Source organism: Lactuca saligna, chromosome 7 (genome assembly GCF_052625555.1).
Source record: "Lactuca saligna cultivar CGN05327 chromosome 7, ASM5262555v1, whole genome shotgun sequence".
NCBI classification, from domain to species: Eukaryota; Viridiplantae; Streptophyta; class Magnoliopsida; order Asterales; family Asteraceae; genus Lactuca; species Lactuca saligna.
The window spans coordinates 45,223,390-45,239,243 of NC_136423.1; the positions used below are offsets into that span (position 1 = coordinate 45,223,390).

The following is a 15,854-nucleotide window of genomic DNA, read 5'->3' on the forward strand; positions in this document are numbered from 1 at the left end:
TAACTTACATATAAAATTCAAAAAAGGGGACAAAAAACATTGGTGGGAGTAATCTGATGACTCAAACTTATTTTGGCCCGTTACACAACCCCTTATTTTGGTTGGTTTGCCAAATCTATTTTGCAGAAATCAGCTTGTGTATCTCACAAGGAATCATTATAAGAAGAATTTGATCTTTCATTATATTTTTTTTTGTCTTTTTGGGTTCTTGATTCGATATATGATGCAGTAAGGCCTACAAACTTTTTCTTGATCGAAAACTTGTTCATATTTTTAGCATTCGACATACCACGCATAAGAGAAAGTGACCATACACCAAGGAATCCCAGTTGGTGTCATTCGGTCATTCAAAACGGATGTTAATTTCCATAAATAACCTTATACCCGAACTAACTTACATGTATCCTCTTGAAACAGTTAAGAGCTTTATTTAGAGTAAATGGAAGACATATTGTATTTCACATGAGTTCCAACATTTTCAAGGGTGGGTAGAACTTCTAAGAAACGCAAGTTCAAGCACTATGAGAAACCTATAAGTAATGAAGGATGTAATGTTTGATAAAAAAAAAAGAGTATAATTTGGTGATGGCTATGGTTAAATGCAAGAAATAGCAGCACACGTTCATTGCTTTGTTTATTATAACATCTTACTTTCATTTCTTCCTATTAAAACATTGTACTTTAAAAACGCTTACCCGATTACAACAATGTCAATAACTTACTCAGTCGATTTTATAAGTATAATGTCATAATAAGAAAAAAAAATGAGATTATAGTTAATGCTATACTTTTTATGGATTTTCTTAAAGAACAATGTTTTAATAGAAAAAAATAGTATATGAACGTTTGTTGTTGTTTGTTGCGTTTGACCCTAATGAGTAATGAAAATTCTATGGAAGAGTACTTTTGAAAATTAAGGGAAGTCATCTTTGTCATATAGTAGGAAAGATAGGCATCAACAAAATCTTCTTCACTCAAAAGTAGTGTAACCTAAAGAAATTGGGTAAATGCATCAAGAATTCACGAGAACTCAACTTTCTTTTCCTTATGTCATCAACCCAAAAAAAATTAAGAATAGTCTAACTTTTAGAGTTCTATCTAAGTTTTATATTATTATTATGGATATTTCGAATTTGTGAGTAAGAAGAAGAGAGTTTTCATATGTTTTATTTCTTAACATTGTTGTTGCATGCAAGGAGCATGAAATTTGAGTTTTTGTAGTTTAAATGTAATGAAAGAGGGTATGTGTGAGTAATGATCATTTCCAGAATGAATTTAGTCTTTGTTTGATTACTAACTAAGAAAAAATTATTCTCATTGTTTGAAATGGTAGAGATATCACACATAAGATAAGTGAAAAGCCCAAAGAAAACTTATGTACATGATGAAGAGTATGATGATCTTATTGATATTCATTAACAACTTATGTGATAAAACATGTTAAGGAACACATATTATAAAGCGAAGGATGAAGATAACGATGATGGTGTGCACGAGGAAGAGCATCAACATATTAGGTGTAGAGTACAAGGTCCATGATCCTAACATTTAATGGAAAAAAATGAAACCTAATATGAGAGAGTCATACGAGCTACTTACTTTAAGGGTGACTTTAGTTAACTACACTATATCTAATGGGTACCAACTTTTGTTTATAAAGATGTTAAACCATGGATAATTGCAAGGTGTGAAATAAAATGGGAAAAAACATGTTCTTTTAGGGTGTACGCAACATGAAAGTATAATGAATGTAGATTTCAAATTAAATTAATAATTGAACACACCTTTTTGCAAGAAATTACAATTTTAGATGTCATATTGGTTGTAATTCGTTAGCTAATCACTACTTAAAGAACATAATTAAGAAGCTCGATAAGTATTTTGTTGAAGTATCAAAAAGCAATGCCATGGGGCTAGGATAATGGCAAGGGAAATGATAGATGGTAAACACGGGGAATAATATGCCAAGGTGTGGGACCATGAAAAAAAATCCTTAAGTCTAACCTATGAAACACATGCAAAGTAGGAGTAAATAGTTAATTCAAATGGCAAGAACTATTTTTAATGTTTTTATGTATGTTTAAAGGCATTAAAGAATGCTGGAACAAAGGATGTAAGCAAGTAATGAGAGGTCATGGGTTGAAGTCTTTTAGGAGACATAGATGTTATTTAAGAGTAGGTTATCTAGTTTGCCGTTTCAAAACACAAAAGGCTATAAGCAAGTAATATGATTATATACTCAGATGGTGGAAGCCAATAAGGGGTGAGAGTTCATTTACTACAAATTATGCTTGGAGTTGTTGGACAATTAAGTACAACCATGTTTAAGAATTTGAAGACTTTCAAACTTTTATTAGGAAGAATCAATATTTTTCAATGCTACCGACCTAGAATCTAATTAAGAAAATGATAGCAGTGGAGAAAGTGATAACATGGTTGATGAGGACAACAATGTTGAAGATGTTGAGCTTGGCATGGAACATTATAGGGTTAACATTAACTTGGACGATGAACACATTAGAGAGAATTAAGTCCTTAAAAAGATAAATGATAAACTTATAGACTTAGAAGTTGATTGATAATGATAGATGGGGAATCTTGGAGGAAGACTCGAATAAGGAGAGAGAAACAGTTGGGAAAAGATAGGAGGTGTAGTTTAGGTCAAATTCACAAGCAAAACTTATAACTTTGTCAAATATATAAAGCAAAGAAGGACTTGAAAAACAAAGATCGAGCTTCATGCTCCCAAAACTATGAGAGACTTGGTCCGGAGAGAAAGAGTCACAAATTAAGGCTAAGGGTTGTCAACAAAGGAGTTGTGCATGTAATGAATGCCAATGAGGTAAATGGGTCTAAGAAAGCAAAAAAGAACAACGATAAAGATTTAATTTCATAAAAACGGAAATATACTTTTTACCCTCACATGAGGAGCATGTGGGGTGTGATAATGAAATGTAATGATGGTTATTTTTAGGGACCAAATCCACAATAAAAGTAGACTAAAAGAACCATAACCACAGTTTAATGAATTAAAGGGCTGGAACTAAAGAAACCAACAAACATTAAGGACCAAATTTACAATTTTCTCTAATTTCCTCGGTTCATATTTGAACCTCTCGTTTCACCGTAGTCTTTTTATCCACCTCGCCCGCCCGTTGTCTCAAGTCTCAGCTACGCCCTACAATTCCACGCTCAACGCAGTATCTTCATCCTTGCAGGTATATTTTCCTCCACGCTTCTTAAAATACTGCTTCTTCGTTGCTTCTAGAGTTATCTTCTCCATTTGATTTCACACTTTTTATTGTCCATGGCTCTATGCCCAACTCTTCCTTGGTTGTCTTAACTGAAAACTTTTACCTTAATTTGCTTTGAATTCCAGGCTACCAATATGATTTCACTCTACAAATTTAATCTATCTGTCGTAGACTGTTTTGCCCTAATTTGGTCTTACCAAATCGGAAAACACATCAGTTTTTCAACTTAATTCATTCAAGGTGTTCTAATCACTTTATTTTGGTTAATCAAACTTGTATTTTCACTTTAAAGTTAGTAAAATTGCAATTTAGTATATGATTCTCTCCTTTTTACAAGTGTAGGAATGAATAAGACAAGGAGTGAGACTAGAATCCAGAATCGCATCATCATCATCTAGTAACAAGAGGCTCAAGAGTTTTGACAAGGGTGAGTCTTATCACAAGTCATGAGCTCCATTTCCCTGATTACCCCTTATATGTAGGGGTTGATGAAGACAGAATCAAGGCTATCCTTGTCTTTTCACCTTCAATATCTGGGTGGGTTTTTGTTGTGTTAGGTACAACATTATCGGGTTATAGACCTAAAAAGGTTATGGAACTAGATTTTGGGGAAATGAAATGGGTGTTGCCAGAAAAGACAATCCATGAGCAATGGTTGTTTCCTTGACACTGATGTAAGTCAACAAGGTGTGTTCTGTTATCAAGGGATGTGGTATTTCCCCCATGATTGTTTGAATGTTAATCTCTTAGATGAGCGATGAATTCTTAATTAGCACTTTTATCTTTTTATCTTTTTTTTTTGGACTATGAAATTTCCATATAGTTGACTGTTTGTTGACCCACATACCTGATACATTCCATTAAAAAAAAAAAACTTTATACTCTTTTGCCTCATTCTTGATCTTTTCCAAAGTCTTCACAGATACATGTGCACAGACAAACGATCCTGTCCTGAGATACAAGTCAATACTAATACTAATCAGCTGAAGTTTTGTGATGTCATGATCTTTAACATATTATAATAAACTGTAAAACATATATTATACAGACAAAAAAACATTCATCGACATGAAATGAAAACTAAATCAATGTATAATATATCATGCGATACCATAGTTGGACTGATAAATGATCCGAAATAAATTGAATTCGCCATACCGAACATAACATGACTTGGTGTCCTAAGAATGCATCATGCATAATCTGATTTGGTATTCACACATGTCACAATGAAATATTTTCATATGCTAACATGCATAAATTCTGGATCCGTGTATGAAACAACTTGTAAAATGTCATAATAATTCATGAAAATAAGTGTAAATTTGATTTCAAAGTCCATAAAACTCACATGTTTGTCGAGGATAACGAATTGATCTACTTCAAGAATATCCTACGTATCTTATAACTCCAAACAAATATCTTAACTTAACATACTTTATTCATTAGTTGGTAGCCCATTCAGCAGCACAATAATTATATTAAAACTAACACGAAAGACTAGCAAGAAGCTAGCTACAAACAAGTTTAATGCATAATTGGATTTTGCAACCCCACAACCCTATATATATATATATATATATATATATATATATATATATATATATATATATATATATATATATATATATATATATATATATATATATATATATATATATATATATATATATATATATATATATATATATATATATATATATATATATATAGGGTTAGGTTCATGTGAGACGGCCTAATTTTGTGAGACCGTCAGACGCATTTTTTTATTTTTTTATTTTTTTTAGTTAATTCAAGTTCCGAAAATAATATTTAAAAAAAGAATTTTTTGATTTTTCCATTTATTTTGCATTTTAAAATTATTTTTAGAATATGTACAGTATAATATTCTATTTAAAATATTTCACGTATTTTTCAAAAAAAATAGAATTTTTTTTTATTTTTTTTAGTTAATCCAAGTTCCGAAAATAATATTTAAAAAAAGAATTTTTAGATTTTTCCATTTATTTTGCATTTTAAAATTATTTTTTAGAATATGTCAGTGTAATATTCTATTTAGAATATTTCACGTATTTTTAAAAAAAAAAAAAAAAAAAAAAAACGGGATTTTTTTTTTTATTTTTATTTAATTTTTTTTTAGTTAATTCAAGTTCCGAAAATAATATTTAAAAAAAGAATTTTTGGATTTTTCCATTTATTTTGCATTTTAAAATTATTTTTAGATTTGGTCTCACGGTCTCATAAAATTAGAATGGTTTCAAATGAACCTATATATATATATATATATATATATATATATATATATATATATATATATATATATATATATATATATATATATATATATATATATAATCAGTGATCAACGATAGTAGAATACCTGTAATTTTTTAAAATTTTATTATATTTGTAGTTAATATGAGAAGTTTAAATGATTAGAACTTCTTACTTATAAAAGTTCTTCAATACATAAATCTAGAACATTCAAACTTTAAGGAAAAAATTTTCATATAATAATTTTACCCTCAAATTTTAATAAATCTTAAACGGGTTAAGTTATAATTAAAAATAAATAAATTAGACCCTGAACTCCTATTCATGCTAAATTAGACTCCGAACATTAAATTATTTTATTTTTTTAAACTCTTTTTGTTAAATCTAAACTCGGTTTTATATTATTTTTAAGTTCTTTATTTTCATTTTATTTTTGATTTTTTTAGTCAAAACTAAACTTGGTTTTAAATTTTTATTTTTTTAGTTTTTCGTATTATTTTATTTTATTTTTTTTCGTTTTATTCTTCATTAATTTGATAACGTTTTTTGACAATTTTCAAAAAGTGTAAAGTATATGAATATATTAGAGTATATTACATTTTTGGTGTTTGAGTTATTTTATTTTATTTATTAAATAATTTTGGTAACTTATGTTTTTTTTTATTATTTTGATTCAATGAGTGATATTTACTATTTATAATTATTAAGATAGTAAAACTAGCTAAACTTATTAAAATAGTAAAACTAGCTAAACTTATTAAAATGTAACTTGCAATATAAATCATATTTCTATATGTGATATCAATAGTTTAAATTTAAGATAATATTTTTCAATTTGATAATAAACTAAAATAAAGAATAAAAGAAATAATAAGAGTCAAAACTTTATAAGAAAACTTTTAACAATATTTTAAATTGAATTTTTTTTTTTTTTTTCGTTTTACTTGAATCAAAATCAATAAAAATTCATTAGATTTTTTTATTTTATTTTATAAATATTCACTTTATAACATGATTTAACAATATTATACCATGATTTATAAAAGGAAATAAAGATTTAATTCTTTTAAATAAAGCCATAGCCCATGGGTTATCAATTAACTGGTTTTTGTTGAAGGTTTTAATCGGTTAATGGTCTTTCATTATCGGTTAACCATAATTGTCCAAAATGACAAAAAAAAAAAAAACAAAACAAAAAAACACTGAAAGTACAGTGCTATAAAATGAGATAATCAGAAAGTACATTGCTAGAAAAAGCAAAAAACCGAAAGTTTGTTACTATTTGTTAAATATTATAATGATAATTTTTTACTTTTTTTAGCATCAGACATGCAGTTTTAATGTTTAATGATCTTCAGTTGAATCACAACGGATGTATGTATCCGAAATTTCCTAACTTTATGAGTTTTTGTTACTAAGATGGTGGTGACTGTATGCTACAGTAACTCTTTTATGGGGTCTTATGGTATTGATTTTACTTTGTCATGTCATAGAGTGAATATTTATATATATGGTCCTGTAAAGTATCACTATTGTATCATTATATGGGCAGCAACAATAAAATATATATATATATATATATATATATATATATTAAAAAAAAATTGAGCATAAAAAGGGGAAATTTTTCCTAAAATGTATTCAAATCCTTATAACTTCCTTAATCTTTTACTTACAGAAAAGGGGACAAAAAAAAATGGTGGGGTAAAATACCTAAAACAAACTGCAAAAACATCAATCGCCTTTTTCAGACTATTTTTATGATGAGGATGAGAAGGACATTCACGTCTTTTACACACAGATTGAATACAAGTCCCAATTTTTTTCCCATCTTTTTGGGATCTCATTCAGACGCTGAACCATCTTGTCCTATCAGTATCAGTCTCAGTCCAAAACACACAGTGTAGTGTATCATCCGTATTTGTGGAGCATAGATATATTATCGTCCACTTTAAGACTATGAACTATTTCGGTCAATTCTACAAGACTAAATCCGGGCACACTAACCCCTCTCTCCTCCATCATACACTTCAATTTTGTCACATCTTCCCATCGCCCAGCCACAGCATAGATTATAAGAAGCAAACCATGATACGAATTATTCGAAGGATCATCTTCAATCAAAGCTTTTGCAATTTGTTCTCCAATCGCCACGTCACCATTAAAACGACATGATCCTAGTAAGCCAGCCCATAATGACGATTGGGGGGACAACCCCACATCAACTGGCATATTTTTTAAGAATTCAACTGCTTTTTTAACTAAACCATGGCTTGCATATAGATTAGCCATGCACCAATAATGTGCAAAAGAAGGCTTTATATTGAATTTTTTGGTCATTTCAAGAAAGTGGTTTTGACCTTCTGTCAACAAGGATTCACGTGCACAAGCACATAACACACCGATGTATGTTACTTCGTCTGGAGTTATGTCGACTAGTTTTAGCATTTCATCGAACAGGTGGAGTGCGTGTTTTGGGTTCTTCCCATGAATTGATTCCCCTGAAATCATTGCGTTCCAACACACGATGTTTTTGATTAACATTGTGTTGAAGATGACATGAGCTACATCTGGTCTCCCGCATTTGCTATACATATCGATTAGAGATGTTCCAATGATCAAAGTTACACCCATGAACATTCGGATAACAGCAGCATGAACAGATCTTCCTTCTTTTGATCTACAAGATCTGCCACATGCAGTAAGCACAGTCACAATCGATGTGTCATTTCCTTTTCCATCTGTTGTGACCATCTTCCTGAACAACTTTAGCACAAGGCCAGGGTTCTTGACATCTAAATACCCCTTCATCATGGCGTTCCAAGATACCACATTTCTTTCAGGCATTTTGTCAAACAGCTTATGGGCAGCTTCCATATCATTTACTTTAACATACCCATCTACAATTGAATTCCAGGACACCAAGTCTCTCGCTGACATTTCATCGAACACCTTCCATGCAACGTTATTTAATCCACACCCAGAGTACATATATATTAAAGCGTTCTCTACGTGTAAAGTTCTGTCAACACCAACCTTTACAGCCTGCCCATGACATTTTTCACCCAATACAGAATCCTTTGTTTTTGTGCAGGAGCTAATCATAGATGGGAATGTAAAACTATTGGGTTTAAACAACACCCCTTCTTCTTCAAGCATTTCAAAATAGAATCCTACAGCTTTGGTGGGCAAAGAACCGGAAGCATATGCCTTGATAACAGTATTTACGCAGAATGTATCTGGGAAATTAATGCATTTGAAAATCAGTAGTGTGTAATCTATTTCACAGAAATTCAATGAAAGCTTCAGCAATCTGCCAGCCATCGATGGATTTTGTACGAATCCTGAAGTTATGAAGCGACTCTGGATCTGGTAAAAGCGGGTCAAGTTTTGGCATGTCTGTATGAGGTTTACTATTCTATCTTTCAAAGAAAAATATGAAAAATCAGATGCTAATTTGGAAGAAGAAAAGTGGTATCTTTGGAAACAAGAACAATGCTGAAGTATACCCATTTTCCTATCCCTTTATCTTTCGATGAACTGCATTAGTTTATATTCAAAATATTATCATACCTGAACTCCAATTGAACGATACCCAATTTCATGTGCCTTTATCAATATTTCCATTGACCTGCAACTATGGGGTTGGGGTTGTTTATATTTCCTCTTCTAGAAATGGGGCCGGGAGCGACCCCACCAGGACACCCACATGTTAGGAATATAATACAAAAATGGTCCCTTTAAAGTTCTAATATTAACCCTTAAACTTATATAGAATGTATTGTATTTTTTTTTATGTTAAGTTTATTTTATATATTTATTATATTTTTATTTTTATATATAAATTTATAAATAAAGTTAAATTTTATACCAACTTTTGATGATTTATATTTATAAGCTAAGTTTTATATGTCGATTTTAATAATTTATGGCACCGTATTGAACCGGATTAAATAATTTGTATTAAATTTAAAAATACAATGCACCAATTTAATTGTTAATAATTTAATACAATTGGAGGAACTTTGGTAAATACAAACTACGTTTGGGAGCGCTAGCGATAGGAACTAAGAAGGAAAGTAAATATAATTGGAGTTTTTTTTTTTTTTTTTTTTTTTTTTTTGGAGAAAACAAGTATTCCAATTCTTTGGACTTTTTCATCAATTTCTCAATTATGTTTGTTTGTTTCTCACATCTCATACTTAATATTTTCTAAGAAGAGTCAGGAAATAGTGACTACGAGTCTCTGAAATCTCTAGTTCTTGCAATTTCGCAAACAAGAATTCAGGTAAGTTTGTATGTGCTTCTTTCTTCTTTAAAAGCTTGGTTAATGATTTTTTTTTTTTTGATGATTAATTGATCATCATATATCAAATAGTCAATCATGATCTAGGGATACAATGGTTTGTTTGAGTATGAATGTTTAAATTCTTTTTTTATCAATGATTATTGAATATCAACTATTCACTTATGATTTATGTTATGTGAATACATGTTTGAATTTGGATATCACCAACTTCTCGGAATTTCCAATACATCAATCTACTTGTTTAATAATGATCTTCAAATTAGTAAATCACGATTCCCATTTTTGGATATCTAGTGTGGTTTTATGTAATTCTATTTGATTATTTCTGTCTTTTTTTAAATGTTTGATTATCAATTATTCAAATAATAAAATTTAATTATTTTCTTCAAAGACTTAAAAAGTTCAAATATTTTATGTTTTGTGAATACTTCGATTGTTTCTCAAATGAAAATAATCGTGTTACCAGTGAAAATGATAATGGAAAGGATAATTGTGATCAGATGAGAATAATAATGAGCGGAATAAGATTGTTAATGTCAAAAATGGGAACTGTGATCAATTTATTTCCCCCCTTAGATGTTTATGATTCTAACAATAGTTTTTGGGATAACCTTGACATAAATTAAGGGATTTTTTTTGTTGAAATATGGCCGATAAAATAATTGAAAATAGTTTATTCAAAACAAATAGATTAATGTTGTACTTGTAAATGATTGGAAACATATTTTTTGTAGAAGAACATGAAAATAGTTTTCAACATCGTGTTGCATGAATTTATAGAATGAACTAAGAGTAAAATTGGATTAGATATTTATATACAACAAAAAAATATATAAGCTAAAGAAGTTGGAGATCTAAACGTATATATGATTAATCTTCTATTTACTCATGATTCTTGTGTGTGTGTGTGTGTTTTCTCTTTTAAGCAACAAATCGGCTGTATGTATGTGGATATTTGTCTCCTGTTTACAACTCTTGCATCTTTTATGGTACTAATTATTTCAGTTTGCAAGTGTAGGAATGGCTAAGACAAGGAGTATGACTAGAAACCATAATCATCATGATGATGATGATGCATCATCATCATCAAACAGGAAGAGGTTCAAGACTTTTGACAAGGGTGGTGTGGCACCTTGGTCAAATCTTAACCATGATGTGCTTTTTTTAGTTATGATGGAACTGGGAATGGTTGATTTTCTTGCATTCGGTGGAGTTTGCAAGTCTTGGAGGTCATTTGCAGTAACTAACAGGAACATGTTTATGGCATCTAAACCACCCATGAAGACATGCATCGACCCCCATGATAATAACAAAGACTTCCATTTTTACATGGAGGACTTCCAAGGAAGAAGGTTCAAAACAATCATTCCCCATTCTACTGGTAGTACCTGTTTTGGTTTAACTTGTGGTTACCTGATCTTATATGGAAGGGAAACCCATAACTTCTGGCTTGTGAATCCTATCACAAAGCATGAACTTCATTTCCCTGGTTACCCCTTCTTTTCAATTGCTAATGAAGAAGAAATGAGGGCTATAGTTGTCTTTTCACCTTCAATGTCTCGGTGGGTGTTTGTTATCTTACATAGATTGATCAAGATAATATCATTTTGTATAGGAGGTAAACGAGGATGGAATCATGTCTCTTGCACTCATCCCATTGACTCGCCTCTCGCCATTGTTGATTTACATGTTTTTAAGGGGAAGATATATACCCTACAATCTGATTTTTCTTTAGCTGAATTGAGACTCGATCCGAATCAGGAGCAAAAATGGACATTACTAGAAATCAACAATTTCCCGAAGCCGGATCTGTTACATCTGGAGCTTGTAAGTTCGGGTGAAAAACTTTATGTGATAAGTCGCATTTCAGCATTGAATAAGGTTATGGAACTAGATTTTGTCAAAATGAAATGGGTGAAGCCAGAAAAGATAATAAGAGAATATGTATTCTTTCATAGCCGGTTGAAGTCTTCTGCTGCTATTAAACGGACGCAATACAAGAGCTATGATTACTTCAATGGCACTGCTGAACGTCAACAACGCATGCTATTTTATGCTACGATGTGGTACTTCCCCCATGATTGTTTGAATGTTAATCTCTTAGATGAGTGACGAGATTTTAGGACACTTATATATATATTTTTAGGGAATGTCGTCTATTAAAGTTTAGAAGATCAAAATTTTAAAATGTTAATTTCTGTTTTTTTTTTTTTTCGAGTGATATTCTTGAATTTTGGGCGGTTTGTTTTCATGACCGGTCATGTTTCTTGTCGTTCACTTATCCCAAAATATTTTAATAATAATATCACAATGTTGTGATGTAATTGAGTATTTGTATAGGCAAATCAAATCAAATATTGATTAGGAGTATGTTAAATCTTTGTGCAATTAATGTTGTGAGTATTTTCTTTATATTTCTCTTTTTATAGATGTCTTCAATAAGAGCCTTACCATCTAAGCTCACATGAGATGTATCTTGATTTACCATGGCAAGGAAAAGAGAGGAAGTGGTGCCATGGCAATGGAGAAAAAAGATGAAGAAGAGAGAGAATGGACAAATTGGGATTAATACACGTGCCTAGGGCAGTCCAAAGCTATAGTGAGCCTAAAGTGAAAAGAAAAAAAATGGACTCTCAAAGTTATAAATATAATAAAATTAAATTGAAAATATAGACACCGTTATAAAATTCACAAAGTTCATTATTAATAGTAAAAAACACAAATATGAACACAACATACAAAAACAAATAACTTAAAGAAAAAAAAAATATGTCTCCTAGTATTTTTAGATAAAATAACTTTTCTCTATCTATATATATATATATATATATATATATATATATATATATATATATATATATATATATATATATATATATACTATATACTTTAGGAATTTTGGGCCTCTTAGAGAAATGGGCCCCGGGCGGCCCAAGCCCACCTTCTGGGTTAGGCTTGCACGCGCATACAGTTTTCTATCTCTTCGGCAATACAATGACAAGAAGGGATGATTTTCACAACATGTTGAGGTGTTGGGTCAGTGTACCCACAACATGTTGAAGTTCACCTCATCGTTGCCAAATGATTTTGCCACCCACTCCCCATAGTCTTATAGCGAATTGCCTAGTATCTTGAATAGATCTTGATGCAGTTTGTGTTCGTTTTTCAAGTCTATGCTTGAACTCATTGTTTTGTGTTGATGTTGCAGCAAACTGTGGTTCACTGGTTTAGGTTTGATACTGAATACTTGAATTCCGTTATGGTGAATAGTGTTGTAAGTATCAATGTATCACCTGATTTTGTAGCAAGCGTTTTGTCACCGGTGAGTACCTAGTGAGTTAGTAAGTGAGGACCTGAATCATCATGTGTAAACTACTCATTATTTTAACCTAGTGGTCTATAGAAAGGAATACTTGTTGATGTGACATTAATCATCAATCAGCCTGAAAACTCTGTAGTACCTGCTCTAATCGTCTTGAGACGCTCATAGAAGTCACTTCATATGTAGCCTCCTATTGAGAGAAAAACTTGATACACACTTGAACAAACGTTAGAACAAGTATAGATGTAGAATAGTTTATCTCAAAGGATCTAAAAATCTCAACAATAATAGTAAGTTAGAGTTAGATAGTTAGAGAGTTAGGTGTGGAAATGTAAAGGAAATATAAAAGACAACATGTATTATATCAAGTATACACTTAAGTTGATTCTTAACAATTAATGCATTCAAACCAAGTTAGTAAGTGAGATCAAACGTAGTGAATAATTCACGAGTAACTTGCTCCGAAGAGAGATGATGTTCAGTTGAATTCGGATGAACTTTGAAGGTAAGAAAGAGATGAGAGAAATAACACAATGTAAGAATTCCAATATGCAATGTGTTTTTTCAGTTGTTGAGAGATGTGTGAAATGAGAAAGAATGATCTCTATTTATAGAGACTCATAGATTACATTAGTCCTATCTGCTAAAAGTAGCCATGCAAGGCATACTGAACAAAAGACTGTATACTAAGACAAACAGATAAAAGACTAATCTAACAATGTAAGATAGAGACTGAGGATGGTGATGATTGCGGATGCTGTAGTTGATGAGAGATGATTGTGGATCCAAAGAGTTGCGGTAGACAAAGTTTAAGAAGGTCACCTCCATGATTCAACAATTTCCCCCTAAGTGACCTCTTCAACTTTCCTTCATTTATCAAGTTTAAGGAACTTGATGAGTATCCACCAAAATGTTCTGACACTTTCCAACCATGTGGTCCTCCTTAGAATTTCAAATTTGACTTCAGCAGTGGTGTGTTTGGATTTGTCCACTGCGGTTCTGGAAACTTCGAGTTGCTTGTGAGTCGATGCATTGGAGTCATAGGGATGAAATACTTGATTTCATTGTCCCTACATTTGAAAATAGTTCCAAGGTCAGGATAGTTGGTTGTGCCAAGAGATATTTCTTGGAATCCATCGTTAAGAATTAGGGTAGGATCAAGTGGTGGTAGATCAAACTTCTTTGCCATATTCGGGTGAATATCCGCATCCATTTTGGTGAAGTCATAGAGAGTTTCCATGAGAAAAGTATTTGCCCTCTCTAGTGCTATCTTCATCTTGGGATATTTTTCAACTTTGTTCTGGAACACCTTAGCTGTCAGGAAGACTTCTTATGGATTCATGCATGGGAAGTCAGCTTGGGTGCGGACATAGTCCTGATTCCTTCTCGTAAGAGTATACTGGATGAAGTCAGCTTTCATGAATTTCCTCGGCTTGAAGTTCTTGACTGCGGATGGTCTATCATTCGACCATATTTTCTCTATTGAGGAAGCATGTTTAGCATATAAACGATTAAGTCTTTCGAATTCCATTGGTAGTCTTTTGTAATCAGGTAAACTGCGGTCAAAGGGCTCAAATACAGTGAAGTATCTAGGATTTGGAGAAATTGGAATATCCCAGTAACCATCCAGTGGCGGTTCAGCAAAAGTAAGGTAAGGTTTGTAATCATCATCTATTACTCTTCAATGGGGGTTAATCCAAGAATTGACTAAGGATTCATCCATGGTGATGTCTAAACCGTTTTCTCTCTAGATAAGTTCAGCAAATTTGGCTGCTTTCCAATCTGCTTTCTTCTGTTTCGTCGCGGGAGAGTCGTTGGAGTGTTCGGACGACATGTTGGATGCTAGATTCTTGAAGTGAGGAGGAGTCTCAGGTCGTTCAGGAGAAGGAAAGATTTTCTATTGTGGTGGTGATTCATGGTTTGGACTCTTATGAGGAGAGGGTTGCGGTGATGGTTGAGGAGATGGTTGTGGTGATGGTTGAGGAGTTGGGGTTTTTTCTTGAGTATCCAACTATTGCGGTGGTGATTGATTCAGATGTTGGTGTGTTGGTGATTGATGATCTTCTTTACTTCCCCCTCTTGAGGGAGTCATTCCAGGAGCTTCCTCAAGCCATGACTTAAGACCATCAATTTTCGAACAGAATTCGTTGAATTGGGCCTTAAGTGCATCAGCCAGTTGCTGATTGTTAGGGAGAGTGGTGTTGAAAAGCAGCCGATGAATCTCTTTGGTAAGATTTGGGCTTTCGGGGCCATGAAAGTTTGTAGTGAGGGAGCGTATAAGACTGGTGATGGTGGATTGTAATACCGAGATGGTTATTTCATAGGCTTGATGGGTTTCTTCGATAAGTTTCTTGGATTGGATGGATTAATTAGCAATGGTAGTTTGAAGATCAGTTTTGATTGCGGATACCTCATATATGAGTTGTTCCGCAGTTGCCATAAAATGTTTGTGATCAGCCTGCCGATTGTTGTCTTGGGACCAAATCCCCATTTCCACCTTGAGATAAATCCTCTCAGCAGTTAATCATTCACGAGTTTCCAATCTTTCAATCCTTTCAATTAACGAATTTGGTCCTGGGAGATCTTCCGGTTACAGTTAGGTAGGCTTCACCACAGCTAGTATCTGATCTATCTTGGCTTGTAGATTCATAAATTCCTTCCTTGAATGAACTATTTTCTTTTTCTTTTTCTTTTC

The 15,854-nt window shown here is 32.1% G+C and overlaps 1 protein-coding gene and 1 long non-coding RNA gene across 2 annotated transcripts; one reads left to right on the forward strand and one right to left on the reverse strand.

Moving 5' to 3' along the window:
* The first annotated feature begins 3,105 nt into the window (after positions 1 to 3,105).
* On the forward strand, positions 3,106 to 4,026 carry LOC145005465 (uncharacterized). Its single transcript, XR_013662574.1, has 2 exons — positions 3,106 to 3,218; positions 3,597 to 4,026. It is a non-coding gene; the product is annotated as an uncharacterized LOC145005465 (long non-coding RNA).
* Positions 4,027 to 7,139: 3,113 nt separating this feature from the next.
* Positions 7,140 to 9,142, reverse strand: LOC145003902 (Pentatricopeptide repeat (PPR) superfamily protein). The gene has a single exon (XM_078962807.1). The coding sequence runs from the start codon at positions 9,039 to 9,041 to the stop codon at positions 7,440 to 7,442; it is 1,602 nt and encodes a 533-aa protein (XP_078818933.1). The 5' UTR covers positions 9,042 to 9,142; the 3' UTR covers positions 7,140 to 7,439.
* Between the last annotated feature and the right edge of the window lie 6,712 nt (positions 9,143 to 15,854).